The following is a 14,433-nucleotide window of genomic DNA, read 5'->3' as shown; positions in this document are numbered from 1 at the left end:
ATCTAAAGGGAAGAAAAATCACTTTTTCAGAAATTCAAGTTTGAATGGATAGAAATAACTTGGCTGAGGCACACATTTATTGATGTGACAATGAAGGAGATGATCAGAAGCTTTTTTACTTAAACAGCATAGTATTTTATTAGTTTTTTAAAGTTCAACTTGTCCCTGACATTGTCATTTGCTTACTCTCATTGTTTTGTGTCTTTCCCACCCCTATCAATTTTTTCTCCTCCAAACAAGGCTCCAGTCTATATTTACATGTTATTGTTTTGTTTCATGTATAATAGGGCTAACAGGGGCCATCTACATGACTCTGGAAGTCTCCATCAGAACCTGGTGGGGTTACAGTGCTACTGAATTAATGATAGTGACTCTCTGATTCCCAAGGTCCATCAGTCCGTCCATTAATCTTTTTTGAAAAATTATTTCTATTATTTTTGATATTGTAATACAATTATATTATTTTCTCCTTTTCACTTCCAAGCCCTCCTTTATACCTATCCTTGCTTTTTTCCCCAAATTCATCAAATATAGATAGGTTGTTACATACACACCTATCTATATTTTTATCTATCTATCTATCTATCTATCTATCTATCTATCTATCTATCTATCTATCTCTGTATCTTCCTGAATATAACCTGTTCGGTCTATATGATGTCACTTGTATGCATATTGTGAAGGATGACCAACTTTTATTGGCTCTTCAATTGGTGTACTTTTCATTGGGGCAGACTAATTCTTCTGCTCTCCAGGTTCCTGAGTTTTCTGTCTGTAGTTCTTAATGTATAGCTGGGGCCTTGTGGTCTTTTTCCCATCCATGTTAACTTCTCTATCACACCTTTCCTTGAGAAGCTCATGTTTAGGCAGTCATGATGGTGAAACGTTATGAAACGGCATAGCTTCTGAGATTCCTATGAGATACAATCTCATAGCAAACTCCTTGATCCTCTGATTCTTTCAGATTAGTTGTCGAAAATGAATGAAAAAACAGGTTGACTATTTAAAATCATTTTCTGTTGGTAAATAGCCCTTAATGAAATATAATTTTAAGTGAATCTTATAATCTATGTTATATAAAGTTCTTTTATGCTATTAAGACAACAGCATAGATAAAATCACATAAAGTCACTTCAACAGGAGCATTGTTCAGACAAGTGTCACTCAACTATCCTCCCTTAATTGGGTGTTAAGGGACTCACCCAATGCTAAGTCTTACCTAGTTCCTTACACAGGGTTCTTTGTTAGTTTTGATCTCAGTGTCACATTCCTGCTCTCCAGGGAGGCAGAAGCTTTGTTTTCTCAATCCTGTGAGTCTCCTAAGCTGAGTTGTTTCCCCATCTGCTTAAAGTCTTCTCAGAGATTAAACCCCCAAATAATAGTATACATTTTAAAGTTTTATTTTTTATATAATGTGGCTGGTTGTGTTGCATTTGTAAAAGTCCATCAGAAGACCCCCCACTCAATAAAATTATTGGTGAACTTGAATGAGAAGGTTGTCTCCTACATTTTGCCCTGTCCTGCCCATTTTGTGGAATTTGTGGTATTTCCTGGCATTGTCACTTCCCTCTCTGTCTTCACCCTAGTCAGGGTAGTTCCCTGCTTAGGCCATTTCCTTGTCTGTCCTTCCCCTAGGCAGGGTGGTTCCCTGTTGTTTCTGACAGGGTTCTCACACATTCATGCCAGACTCTTTATCTTATAGATGTAGCAATTATCATGTAGGTTCTTCAAAGGCTTTGCATGAACACATTCAGTTCATGTTTGTGATCCCTCATTAGCTCTTACTAAAGGCCAACAGATCCTTGATAAGATGACTCCTGCAATTTTACAGTTGTTTTATGATGCTGAGGTACTAAGTCACTCAGCAAGTTAAACATGATAACAAAGACTGTTATTCCTTTTATTTCCTTTTGTATCACTTAAAAGCTGAATTTTTTTCTTTTACTCCCACATTTCTGAACAATTTACCAAACATCCAAACATCCAAACATCCCCTTTCCTGAGTCCCATTCTTCCCTTCTCTTATGTGGTCTGTGTCATGGACATGCCTGTCACTCGATTGTGTGTGGATAGTGAGAATGGACATGTGACATTCTCCAGACATCTGCTTTCCCACTGTGAAACAAAATCATTGATGTTGTACCTGTTTTCTCTTCAATCATTTACCTCTGTTCCTTTCTTGAGTAACACATTATGAACTGGACATAGCACAGATCCTTCACTGCATGTTAGATGCCACTATTGTTAAGGGACTCACCCAATGCTAAGTCCTATAACATAAGTCATTATTATTCCTTACATGGTCAAGCATATTCTACCACAAGACTAGAAGTTATGTAAAAGAAAATTCTTTTCTTTCACCCAACATAGTGCCTTTCGGATTTAGTAGAGTTCCTGGATTTGCTTGCTAATAGTTCATTGCTCTTTAGTAAGGTATTCCACACAGAAATGTAGGAGTGATTTGCTATTGCCCAATTATCTTCAGCCTGTTAGTATTAATTTCTATCATTTCTTATAGCCATTCCTGAGACATTTTCGTGGCCAGAATAGTTCAAGAGTCTCATTTTAAATGCTGAATCTTTCTATTGTAGTCTTCTTATTCATGTGCCTTATTGAAATCACTTACATCTTGACAGAGTTTCACGTTTCACTCTCCTTTCTTCTGTCTCTTATCTTATGAGACACCCTTTCAAAGCACCCATTTTATCTGGCTTCAGACAGATCCTCCTGCTGTGCTCACTGGCCTTGACTCCTCTGATAGTCTATCCTGGCCTCTCTGCATCAGCATCATTTGTTATCTTCACTAACCAGCTGGATTTAGAAAGCATTGTTGAAAGATGCAAGCAAGAAATAAAAGGGGAAAAATGAATTAGAGGCTAAATGTGGGCGCTAACATGATGCATGAGCCTTCACCTCCATGGTAACAGCAAAGTATAGTAAAGCAAACAGAGCTTACAACCTCGTGTGAATTTAGAATACAATAGTAGAATGATGGTAATTGTCCAAATCTATTCTATGAACTTTACAGTTTTTAATTCTCAGGAGAACCTTCAAGTTTCTTTTCATTACCCTGAAGAGATTGGTGCCTATATAGGTGATTTAAGTAGGCTAAGTAGTTTAATCAAAATAACGTGTGACCCAGGTGGATTTATCCATATAAATAGTATGTCGTCCAATCTCCTCTCTTGTGTTGGTCAGGGGATAACAGTAAAATATGCTGTTTTTTATTACTCCTCAAATGGAGTTCTCCATTTCTGCTGACCTCTAGAGTAAAATGGATGGAAGTTGAAGGGGTTAGAGAGTTCTACAGGGAGAGGTAGGAGGCCTCAGAATTCTCTTTAGTTTCCTGCTTAGTTCTTTGGGTAGAGCAGAGGTCTCATCAATTTTTCCCAGTCCACTTTGGAGTCTATATTAGTTTTTTCCATGTTCAGCTAATGTTTAGGAAGTCGTGCTGGTGACACTTTATGGATGTAGCTTCTGACATCACTAGGAGAGAGAGTCTCACAGCAAGCTCCATGACCCTTAGTCTCTTACAATCATTCCACCTGCTCTTCACAGTGTCCCCTGAGCCTTAGGTATAGGAACTCTTTTGTAGATTATTTCCATTGTTACTGGGCTCCACAACTCTGTATTTGGTTTTTGATAAAAATGTTTCTCAAAGCCTAATATATTTATTCTGAAATATATATTTAGGGTGAAGGAGTCTACATTCTAGAAAGTAATTTGGGGGCATTTATAGTTTGACTTCTACTGCTCTGTGTGTTTGTGAAACATATAAATATTTCTGATTTTATTTTAGAAGCATGGGGTCTTGATAGCCCTTTGTGACTATGATTACAAGAACAAGGTCATCATTAAAATCTTTGTTCTTCTCTACAATCATTAGGTTATGTGTTTAAGTTTGACTAAAAAACAGACATTAAAAATGATATGAACCTGGCCAAGGTGGAGTACCTCCCTCGTTCCCAACTGCACTCTCTTCCTCCGTCCTTCCATGTACCAGATGACTAACTCAGTTTTCCTGGCTTCTCCTTCCTAAGAGGTTTTTCAGCCCCAGACTATAACAGGAGTGCACATCTCAACTGCAGGGGGAAGTGCCTACATTAGCACAGCGAGTCATGCTTATACATATTTTTATTGCTGTGCACCCACCAGGTTAGTAGTCTTAGTATTAACTTTTACCAGGTTTTCCATAAATGGGGCTCTTACAGTTCAGTGCCTCGCAGTTCACGACTTCTGAGCTTCCGTGTCCCAGGATTCCTTCTTCTGTGGACAGCTGTCCTCATTACCAGTTACTTCTCTTGCTGGCTTGGCAGACATTTATTGCTGTACCCTTCTGGTCCATTCTGTGATGTTTGTTCAAATGGCTTCTCTTTTCTTGACCCTATAACCGGCCCTGTCCCTCCTCGTTGTCATGGTCCTGTTAGTCTGAACTTGTATTTAGATTAAGAATTCATGTGGTCTTCTGCAAAAGTTTATTATCATAGTGCGATGAACATGTAAATAACTGTTTTGTATATGCTATGAAAGTAATTTTTTTTCTTATTTGAAAAGTATCTATAAAGCTTCATTTGGCTGTGTCAGTTTCACTTTAGTACAGTAAGCATGAGGAATTTATTCCAGTTGAATATGCTGCAGCCTGTCAGTCTGCCCGTGGCAGGGCCTGAGTGGTCACCAGTGAAGAATGAGAACTTGAATGCTGATCACAACAATAAAATAAATGACTAAATTCAAGATAGCTTGCTTTTATTCATTGATTACATAAACTGACTCATACCTGACAAAAACAGAGAAAAAGAACAAAGCTTTTTCACCACTAGAGGGAAGGCAATTATGGGACAAACAGACCTAGGGGTGTGGAACCTCCAGGGAGGATAGTGGTGAAAAGACCCCTTGCCTGGAGGTGTTATTTCCATGTTAGAGGAACAGGACACTTATGTGTTCTCCCTACCTTCTTTCTCTATTCCCCATACTGTCTTCTGAGAATATGTCACTATGTATAATATTTAAGCAAAGTCAGTAAAAAGTCACCTTGGATTTTACAAATGCCAGAGACTTTCAAATGATTTTAAGTATTAAGCAGTCTTTATTTTAGAAAAGCAGAAAGGGAAAAGTTACATTTAATTTAGTGTAGTTGAAAGAGAAGTTTTCCAAGAGACAAACAACTGGGTTCTTTGTTAACTATCCTCCTTTTCTTACATCCCCACCCCCCATCTGTCTCCCTCAACAAGTCTCCTTACATTCTCAACTCTCAAGAAGAATACACCATAAGAACTAATGTGAGTCTGTAATCCCAGTGCTTGGGAAGCTGGGATAGGAGAATTACCCTGAGATCCAGACATGACCTGGGTAGAGAATTGACTTCCAGGTCATCTATGACTAGAATGATCGAGACCCTGCCTAAATAAATAAATAGATGTTTAAAAAAAAAAGAACTAATGTGAGGTAACTGAAGCTAATGTCCTTAGGGTAGAGGAGTATGACTGAAAAGATATAGGTGCTATATGAATCTATATTATTGTATTGTTTTATAATATGAAGCAATTTTCCAGTTAAATTTCTAATAGCTCTTTAAGTATTCTAAGTTGTAATTTACTCATGTGGGAAAAGACAAAACAACAACAACAACAACAACAACAACAACAACACCTTCAAAATTAGTGAGGATTAAGTAAGATGATACACCTAAAACTTTCATCAGGCACATGAACTGACACACAGTAGGTACTGTTAAAATAATGTTGAAGTAAGTTGATTTTCCTAACTTGTGCAAAGTTGTTCTATATTATATCACAAAGTTTATGTTTTTAACACTAGAAATCACATAAAATTATCCTAATATTGGGCTGGAGAACTTCAGAACTCATGAAAGTGATTAAGTTGTCTATTGCCATGGATTTTTTTGAAAGGCTTCAACTCAAATCGTGTTTTGATTTTTTTCATATACTGCCCACCCAATATCTCAATATTCTGTTCAATATTCTGTTGTGCATTAGGGATTACTATTATTGGATTTTTGTGAAATGCTGAAACAAACTGAGGACATGATTGCTGCCAAAGGATCCCATGGTTGGTTATGCCAAGTAGCTGACACAGACTTGCCTTCAGTTGTATCCTCACTGCTGAGCTAACAGGGCAATGGTTTGTCTATGAGCAAACCATTATCTCATAGACAGTCCTCAATAAACACATCAGGTCACAAAACCAAGCAGGAAGATATCAATGTGCAGGATGGTCCTGATGAGATTGGGAAGAAGACAAGACAGAATGGGTGGGACAGTAATCGGAATGTATTAGACACTTGAATGGGTGTGTAAAAGAACAAATTGAAGTTAGAATAATTTAAAAGGGGAATTGCAATATAGCAGAAGGACGAGAGAGGGCAGCAAAGTTGTGTTCACTTTTGCTCCAAGAACTCCCACTTCTACAGAGTACACACTTGCTATACTGCACTGTAAACTTTGCATTCATGTTTAAAAAACAATAAAGGACAAATGATAAATAGACAAATAGATGATTGAAAGATAGATGGTAAAAACTTAGCTAGATGACAGGAAAATGATGATAAGTGTAGGTCTTCAAAATTAACTTCCTTGTTTAAAAATGAGTGTATTTTTGAGACTTTCACGTATAACCAATATATCGCCATCATTTCACCTTTCCCTTTCATGCCAAATTGCTTTCTTGTCTCCCATCTCTTCCCAAATGCGTGCTTTCACATTCCTTATTACTGGTATATATGAATCTACAAAATAATAAAAAACTCTGCATTCATTTAGTGTTCTTCATATAAAATGCTCCTGTTACTGATCTGAAGTATCTGCCTTCGACTTAATTCAATGGTCCCTAATTTATATTATGTAATAAAAATTAGTTAAAAGACATGAAAACACTTTCTGACACATCAGCTTCATGGTTGGCTTAAAGCATTTCATGAGAGTGCGATGCAGCATAGGTTTTATTGTCCCTTTTTCCCCCTACACCAGACATCCCAACTTTGCAATCTTTAAACTCAATACGAGTACAACAGACCTTGGGAGTAAACAAGAGTTTTGCACTTGTTCAACAAGAAAGAGAGTGTGTCAGCCTTCAAAGGCAGAAACCAAAATGTCTTCAGCCTTCTCTAACCCTGAAAATCATTTCCATTTTAGGACCAGACAAATGGTTGGTACTTTTTACATAAGGTCACTATGTAACCTTACGGTGCAGAATTTCCCATCAGGCAGTGCTTTGAGACACTTGCTCTTTCCAGGACTTCTACCTTCACACAGCATCTGGAAGCCTTTTATTAGTTACTCATTCACAGTCCCAACAGTTGGAAAAACCAAATGTTTGTCATTGATAGGAAAAGAGGGTGTCTTTTTATTTTTCTGGTTATTAAAATTAAGTTTTGATGTACGTCCGATGCTTTTCCCAGTCAGTTTTGGTAAATATAAATGATGTGTGGTTTCTCCAAATCACAAGGTAGTACCAGGAATTAGGCACTAAAATTACCTGTGAAGTAGAGCTACTACAATTAATGAATGCTGAGAGAGAATTAGCTGAGTTCCTTGATTGGTTAGCCAGTCTAAAATGGGCAGCTTTAGGCACATCTCAGCAGCTCTAACTGATCTGGGTTGAATGTATTTATAAACATGTGTGTAATATAAAAGTTTTTACATTATTCATAAAGTAACAATTAAAGAATAAAATGTCATTAATTTGAGAAGTGGGAGGTATTCAAGAGGAATTGGAGAAAGGAGAAACACAAATGATGTAAAAACAGTACTAATATTTGAATTACTCAAAAAATAAACAGAATTAAAAAATAAAATAAAATAAAATGCTTCAATGTAGTTCCTGAATTTTTATACCACATGTTATCCAAAGATATTTATATACATTATTTCATTGTTGTTCACAACCATTGGGTTATTTTTATAGCATTTCTACACTCTAAATTTATTTATTCATTTTATGTGTATGAGTACTGTGCCTGCATATGTGTATGTATACCGTGGATGTGCCTAGTGCCGATAGCAGTCAGAAGAGGGCATTGGATACCATGTGACTAACTGAGAGACTGTTGTGAGATAGCACATTGGTATTTTGAACCAAACTCAAGTCATCTACATGAGCAAGAGGTGCTCTCAACCATTGAGCTGTCACTCTCTCCAGTCCTGGTATTTCTAATTTTGACAGAAAGTACAGGCTCAAAGCTATTATTGTTATTGTCTTAATTTGTATTGTATTTACTCACTAGAATGTAATTTTCTCAGAACCATAAAAATCAGATATTATGAACTGACATAAATGCAATTAAGTCATTATGTTAAGTCTGTTATCAAGTTTAGGAAAAAAAGTGAAACGTTGTGTGTTTTCCCTACTGAGTCATTGAGAGAGGGAGAACACAGTAAGACTGAAGGAAGAAAGTTCAAGGGTTTCCTTGACTAATATGTAAAGACAAGCATTGAGTGGAGGGATATTACCCATAACTGGTGTTTGAAGACTATGAAATTTGGGATAGAAATGAATTCAGTATAAAGAACTTTTCATATTTTTTATTTAAGAGTAGCCATGGAGGGTGCACACAGACCACCCAGTGTTGCATTTTCTTGTAAGTGAGGGTAGCCAGGACTCGAGTTTATAGATAATAAACCATTTGTCCTCTCTTACATCTAGCAGCAATGTCAGAATGAGATGGCTTTCCCCACCCCTTTGCTAGGCTGGAACCCTCCCACCACAGCACGCAGAGTGAGATCCTGCCAAACCTCTGATAACTCTATCTTACCTGACCAGGAGGTTAGGTTACAGAGCAGGAGTTTGCTCTTTTGTATATTTAAGTTGTATGTTTAATTTTAAAGAAATAACTAAAGTCTGTACAGCCTGGACTGTGCTATGGAAACCACTTTGAAAAGGTTTTGTTTTGGTGTGTGTGTGTGTGTGTGTGTGTGTGTGTGTGTGTGTGTGTGTATTTCATTCCTTCTGATCTTTCTCTCATGATGTGCAGATTTAGAGGCAGAAACTTCATGTAAATGCACATGCCAACCAGGCAAGAACTTTGCGTCCTGGTTCAGGATTTCCCAAGATAAATATGATACTATTAAGACAGTCTCTAGCCTTTTATGACCTTTAGTTTCTTCTGAAAGTAAAGGGCACTAGTAAATTATTCTTATGAGATATTTTTCAATAGATATTACATCAATTAAATGTATGAACTGCCTCACTTTCTATATCAGGAAGTCCCCAAGTTTAGACCCTCTACTGGCAGCCTGTCCAAAGGTTTTTCTTATTTACTGAAATTCCCATGGTAAACCACACCTACTGAGCAAAGTTATGTGAGCATTTCACACAGTAGAGGAGAGAAGATGCCCCCCTTTCTATTCTCATATAACTCAAGGAAAGAACTCCCTCATACATATGAATTTCCAATGGGTCATTTCTGAAATTACAACACTTTGTTCCACTGAGGTTTCATAGAGAACACTGGTCAAGATTCTCATCAGACCACGTGAGGTACTGAAGATTCAGCAGCTCTTCTTAGCTAATCATGTGCCTCAGTTCCTTCACATGTTATATGGATATTCTCCAGTTTGTTATTTGTCATTTTATTATTGAGTTCTAGGAATTCTTTTTTTTTTACATTTTACATTACAATTTTTTTGTTCATCTTTACCCTTTCGACTGTACTCAGATTGATAGTCTCCTTCATATTCACTCAACTGTATGCCACTCAGAAAATTGGACATAGTACTACCTGAGGACCCAGCTATACCTCTCTTGGTCATAGACCCAAATGATGCTCCAACATATAACAAAGACACATGTTCCACTATGTTCATCGCAGCCTTATTTATAATAGCCAGAAGCTGGAAAGAAACCAGATGCCCTTCAACAGAGGAATGGATACAGAAAATGTGGTACATCTACACAATGGAATATTACTCAGCTATCAAAAATAATGACTTTATGAAATTCATAGACAAATGGATGGAACTAGAAAATATCATCCTGAATGAGGTAACCCAATCACAAAACAACTCTCATGGTATGCACTCACTGATAAGTGGATATTAGTCCAAAAGCTCGAATTACCCAAGATACAATCCACAGATCACGTGAAGCTAAGAATTAGGACAACAAAAGTGTAGATGCTTCGTTCCTTCTTAAAAGGGGGAAAATATTCATAGGAGGAGATATAGAGACAAAGTTTGGAGCAGAGACAGAAGGAATGGCCATTCAGAGACTGCCCCATGTGGGGATCCAGTCCATATCATATAACCACCAAACCTAGACAATATTGCTAATGCCAAGATGTGTATGCTGACAAGAGCCTGATATAGCTGTCTCCTGTAAGCCTTTGCCAGAGCATAACAAATACAGAGGGGAATGCTAGCAGCAAACCATTGAACTGAGAACAGGGTTCCCAATAGAGGACTTAGAGAAAGGATTGAAGGAGCTGAAGGTGCTTGCAACTCCATAAGACCAACAATACCAATCAACCAGTGCTCCAAGGGACTAAACCACTACCAAAAGAGTACACATGGGACAGACCCATGGCTCCACAGGACATTTCGTGTAGTTACCCACTCCTATGGTACTCACATTCTTACAGTCTTCCCCATTTCCACCTCCTAAATGGGCATAGTGTTACACCAACTCCTAATGTTCTGTAGTGTTTCCCCAAGTCTGTTAAGACTATTGTGAGAATTGTTTGGGTTAATTATATAGCATTTACAGTAGTGCCTTGTACATGGTAAATGTTCTGGGAAAGTTGGCTGCTAAAATTTTCCCTATATATATAATTATTTTAACTACAGCTAAAATTTTTTGGAGCACATTTTATTCTAATTTGCTTTTAAATAATACATTAATAATGAAATTAACATTTACTGAGGGCTTATTTTATGAAAATACTAAAAATGTCTTGGATAAATGACCCCATTGACTACTTTTTAATTATCTAAAGTAAATACTATTAATATTCTCATCTTATTACAGTTAAGAAAGCTAATTTAAGAAAGTTAATTTTCCCTAGTATATTCAGGCACGTATACACATACAAATGGTGGGATTTGAATTCATCTCTCAACTACTCTTCTTGCTGAATTTCCAATTCCCTTTTCTAGAACATTTATCTACATCATACCACTTACTATTCAGGATGTTGGAATTTAAGTTTTAATCTCTATTAACTGTGTCAATTATTGCCATTATTATTCGTAGTGTGTGTGATATATGTATGAATGCAGGTGCATACATACCCTTGTTCTTGTATACAGATCAGAGTAAATATTTGGACTAAGTTCTCTCTTTCCCATTGTCAAAACAGGGTGTTTCTTACTCCTGCTGATCTGTGCTCTCCAGTGGATTTAGTACGTGAATTTGAGGACAATTCTCCTGTCTCTGCCTTCCATCTCACCACAGACGTGCTGAAATTACAGATAGACACCACAGCATCCAGCTGTTTACATGGAATCTGGGGACAAACTGAGGTCATCAGTCTGGTGTGACAAGTGCTTTGATCCAGTGAACCACATTAACTGGCCCTGACAAGACATATTTTTGTTTCTACAGTCTATTGTCCCGAGTTATTGTAAACTTATAGCATGGTACTGAAGCAATGGCTCAGAGGTTCAGCATGTTTGCTGCTCGTCACGGAGACTTGAGTTTGGTTCTCAGCACCCATGCAGGGTAGTTCATGGGAGCCTGCAACTCCAGATCCAGAGGATCCCAAACCATTTACTCAAGGCCAGATAGACTATCTTAAGTGGAGAAGGTGGACTGGATAGACATGATCATGTTCCATGACTTAATTATCTTCATGAGCCTAAAGACTATGGTTTTCTGGTTTATGTTTATGTTTAGCATGTGGTAAAGGGCATCCCTGTGTTTACTGTTCCAATATAAAATGGTTGTGTTACTTAGGATTGATTGAAGTATTTCTAAATATATATGTATATACATACACACATATATATACATACACACATATATATACATATATACTTATACATATACATATATACATATACACATACACATACACACACACATATATATATATATATAAAACGCCCATCATTTTTGTCTTTGGGAGATTCATGACAATGACAGGCAGGCAATTTTTTTACATATTTTTTTATATACAACAAGGAGAGGGTGTGTGATAGGTACTGGAGGGAGATAAGGGAAGTAAAATAATTTAATTATATTATAACCCCCAAAATAAAAGAAATAAAGAAGACAGTAGAAGAACACATGTGCTAAAATACAATTAAATATTGCACTAAAGCTTTGAAATAATGTTATGTATTATTTGAAGATATATTACATATGTAAAAAACACGAATAAAACCATTGTTTCCAAAGACCAAAAGAAAAAAAATTACCTGGCAAAACAAAAGGGCTCAGTTCAAAATCCATGAGCTCCCCTTCATCCTTATGATAGATGGTTTTTCCCCATGGATGAAAAGCTCAAGAAGTGCTGGTTTTGATGAAGTCCATATTCATATAGGTAGGAAAAGCTACATGTTTTAACATTTATTCCTAAGCTTGATTATTTTTCCAATGAGAGCCATAGGACAAGGCAAAGAAGGCTTTTCCTTTACTTTTTGATGAGATAAGTCAGATTATTAAATGGATACATTGAGTTTAATAAACAGGTCAATTAGTTCTGAATCAAGTAGAAACGGTAATTCTTTCTCCATAGTCAGAACTCTAGCAGGTAAAGAATTTGGGGCACCTTGAAAATTCAGAGACCTCACAAAATATAAAGAATGAGTCAAGAACCTACACTACACTACACTACACTACACTACACTACACTACACTACTCTATACTACACTACACTACACTGCACTATACTATACTACTCTACACTACACTACTCTATACTACACTACACTACTCTACACTACACTGCACTATACTACACTACTCTATACTATACTACTCTACACTACTCTATACTATACTACTCTACACTACTCTATACTATACTACTCTACACTACTCTATACTATACTACTCTACACTACTCTATACTATACTACTCTACACTACTCTATACTATACTACTCTACACTACTCTATACTATACTACTCTACACTACTCTATACTATACTACTCTACACTACTCTATACTATACTACTCTACACTACTCTATACTATACTACTCTACACTACTCTATACTATACTACTCTACACTACTCTATACTATACTACTCTACACTACTCTATACTATACTACTCTACACTACTCTATACTATACTACTCTACACTACTCTATACTATACTACTCTACACTACTCTATACTATACTACTCTACACTACTCTATACTATACTACTCTACACTACTCTATACTACACTGTATTACATTACACTGCACTACTCTATACATTACTATACTATTCTACACTACTCCGTACTACACTATTCTACACTGCACTACTATACATTGTACTACACTTCCCTATGTTACTCTACTCTCCACTACACTGCTCTACACTACTCTAAAGCACATTACTCTAAACTATTCTACTCTACACTAGACTAGGCATGGTTCGTTCCTATAAGATGCTTTCCTGAGTAACTTAGATTTTGGAGTGCTCCCTTTTTATCAGCCTTCCATACTGAAATTACTTCCTCACGATCTCAGAGCCTTCCTAGTCAGAATGCCCATGACAGAAGTTCCTCTAGCACCTGGGAGCCGTTTAGAATGTATTTTCACTTTCTGAGCGGTAGTGAGTTTAGATATTCTCATGAGCCCCTGCTTTGCTTCCGGCTCTTCTCCCACATTCTCTGCATTGCTGAGATGGTCCATGTGAGAATCACTTCATTAAGAAAGACCACAGGTGACTCACTCTAAAACTTACTTTCATATCTGGACACAGTAAGGGGAATGTAACAAGAAGATTCATATAAGCAAAAAAAAAAAAAAAAAGCTACATAAAGGAGTGAAAGATGAATGAGGTTTTCCAGGACAGAGATTAGTAGGTGATAAGATCAACCACCACTTAAAGTCTTTTGCTCTATATAGTCCAACAATTTACTTGCTAAGTCTTCAATTCAGTCTATGAATAAATTCCAGTAATATTTTCCTTTTTTATGATAAGACTGAGCTCAGAAGAGTTAGCACATTTTGCTAAGGTCAAAACGTCTGGGGAAATACAAGAGTCTTCAGTGTGAAGCTGCTGCTGAGTGATACTTGTTGCCCTGAGGAGGATTCAGTGGGTTCGGTGAAGAAGAGGAACTCGATTACAGATGGAGGAGAGAACAAACAGGAGGTATGCAAGTGTAAATTTGGGAGCACAGTTTCTAGGGAACCTACTATGGAGGACTTTGACTCAGCAAACCCTAGGCCTCTTAGAGACTGAGAGATGCTGCTTTGGAAAATGTGTCTATCAGAGGTCCCATACCTATACATCTGAAGCCAGCTGCCAGC

The 14,433-nt window shown here is 37.0% G+C and overlaps 1 protein-coding gene across 3 annotated transcripts in view; it reads left to right on the top strand.

The window, feature by feature from the left end:
* Hbe1 (hemoglobin subunit epsilon 1) overlaps window positions 1-14,433 on the top strand; it is a 177,272-nt gene that overhangs the window by 151,848 nt on the left and 10,991 nt on the right. The window contains exons 3-4 of one of the 3 annotated variants that reach the window (XM_039106648.2): window positions 11,312-11,474; window positions 14,105-14,275. In XM_039106648.2, the coding sequence (XP_038962576.1) occupies window positions 14,253-14,275 (23 nt within the window). In that variant the 5' untranslated portion in view covers window positions 11,312-11,474; window positions 14,105-14,252. Of the gene's footprint in view, window positions 1-11,311; window positions 11,674-14,104; window positions 14,276-14,433 lie in introns of all 3 variants that reach the window. The other 2 variants (XM_039106650.2, XM_063285351.1) reach the window with 2 other exon arrangements.

Source organism: Rattus norvegicus, chromosome 1 (assembly GCF_036323735.1).
Source record: "Rattus norvegicus strain BN/NHsdMcwi chromosome 1, GRCr8, whole genome shotgun sequence".
Taxonomy (NCBI): Eukaryota; Metazoa; Chordata; class Mammalia; order Rodentia; family Muridae; genus Rattus; species Rattus norvegicus.
Note: the sequence above shows the minus strand (reverse complement) of the source record. Positions and strands in the feature narration are given on the sequence as shown.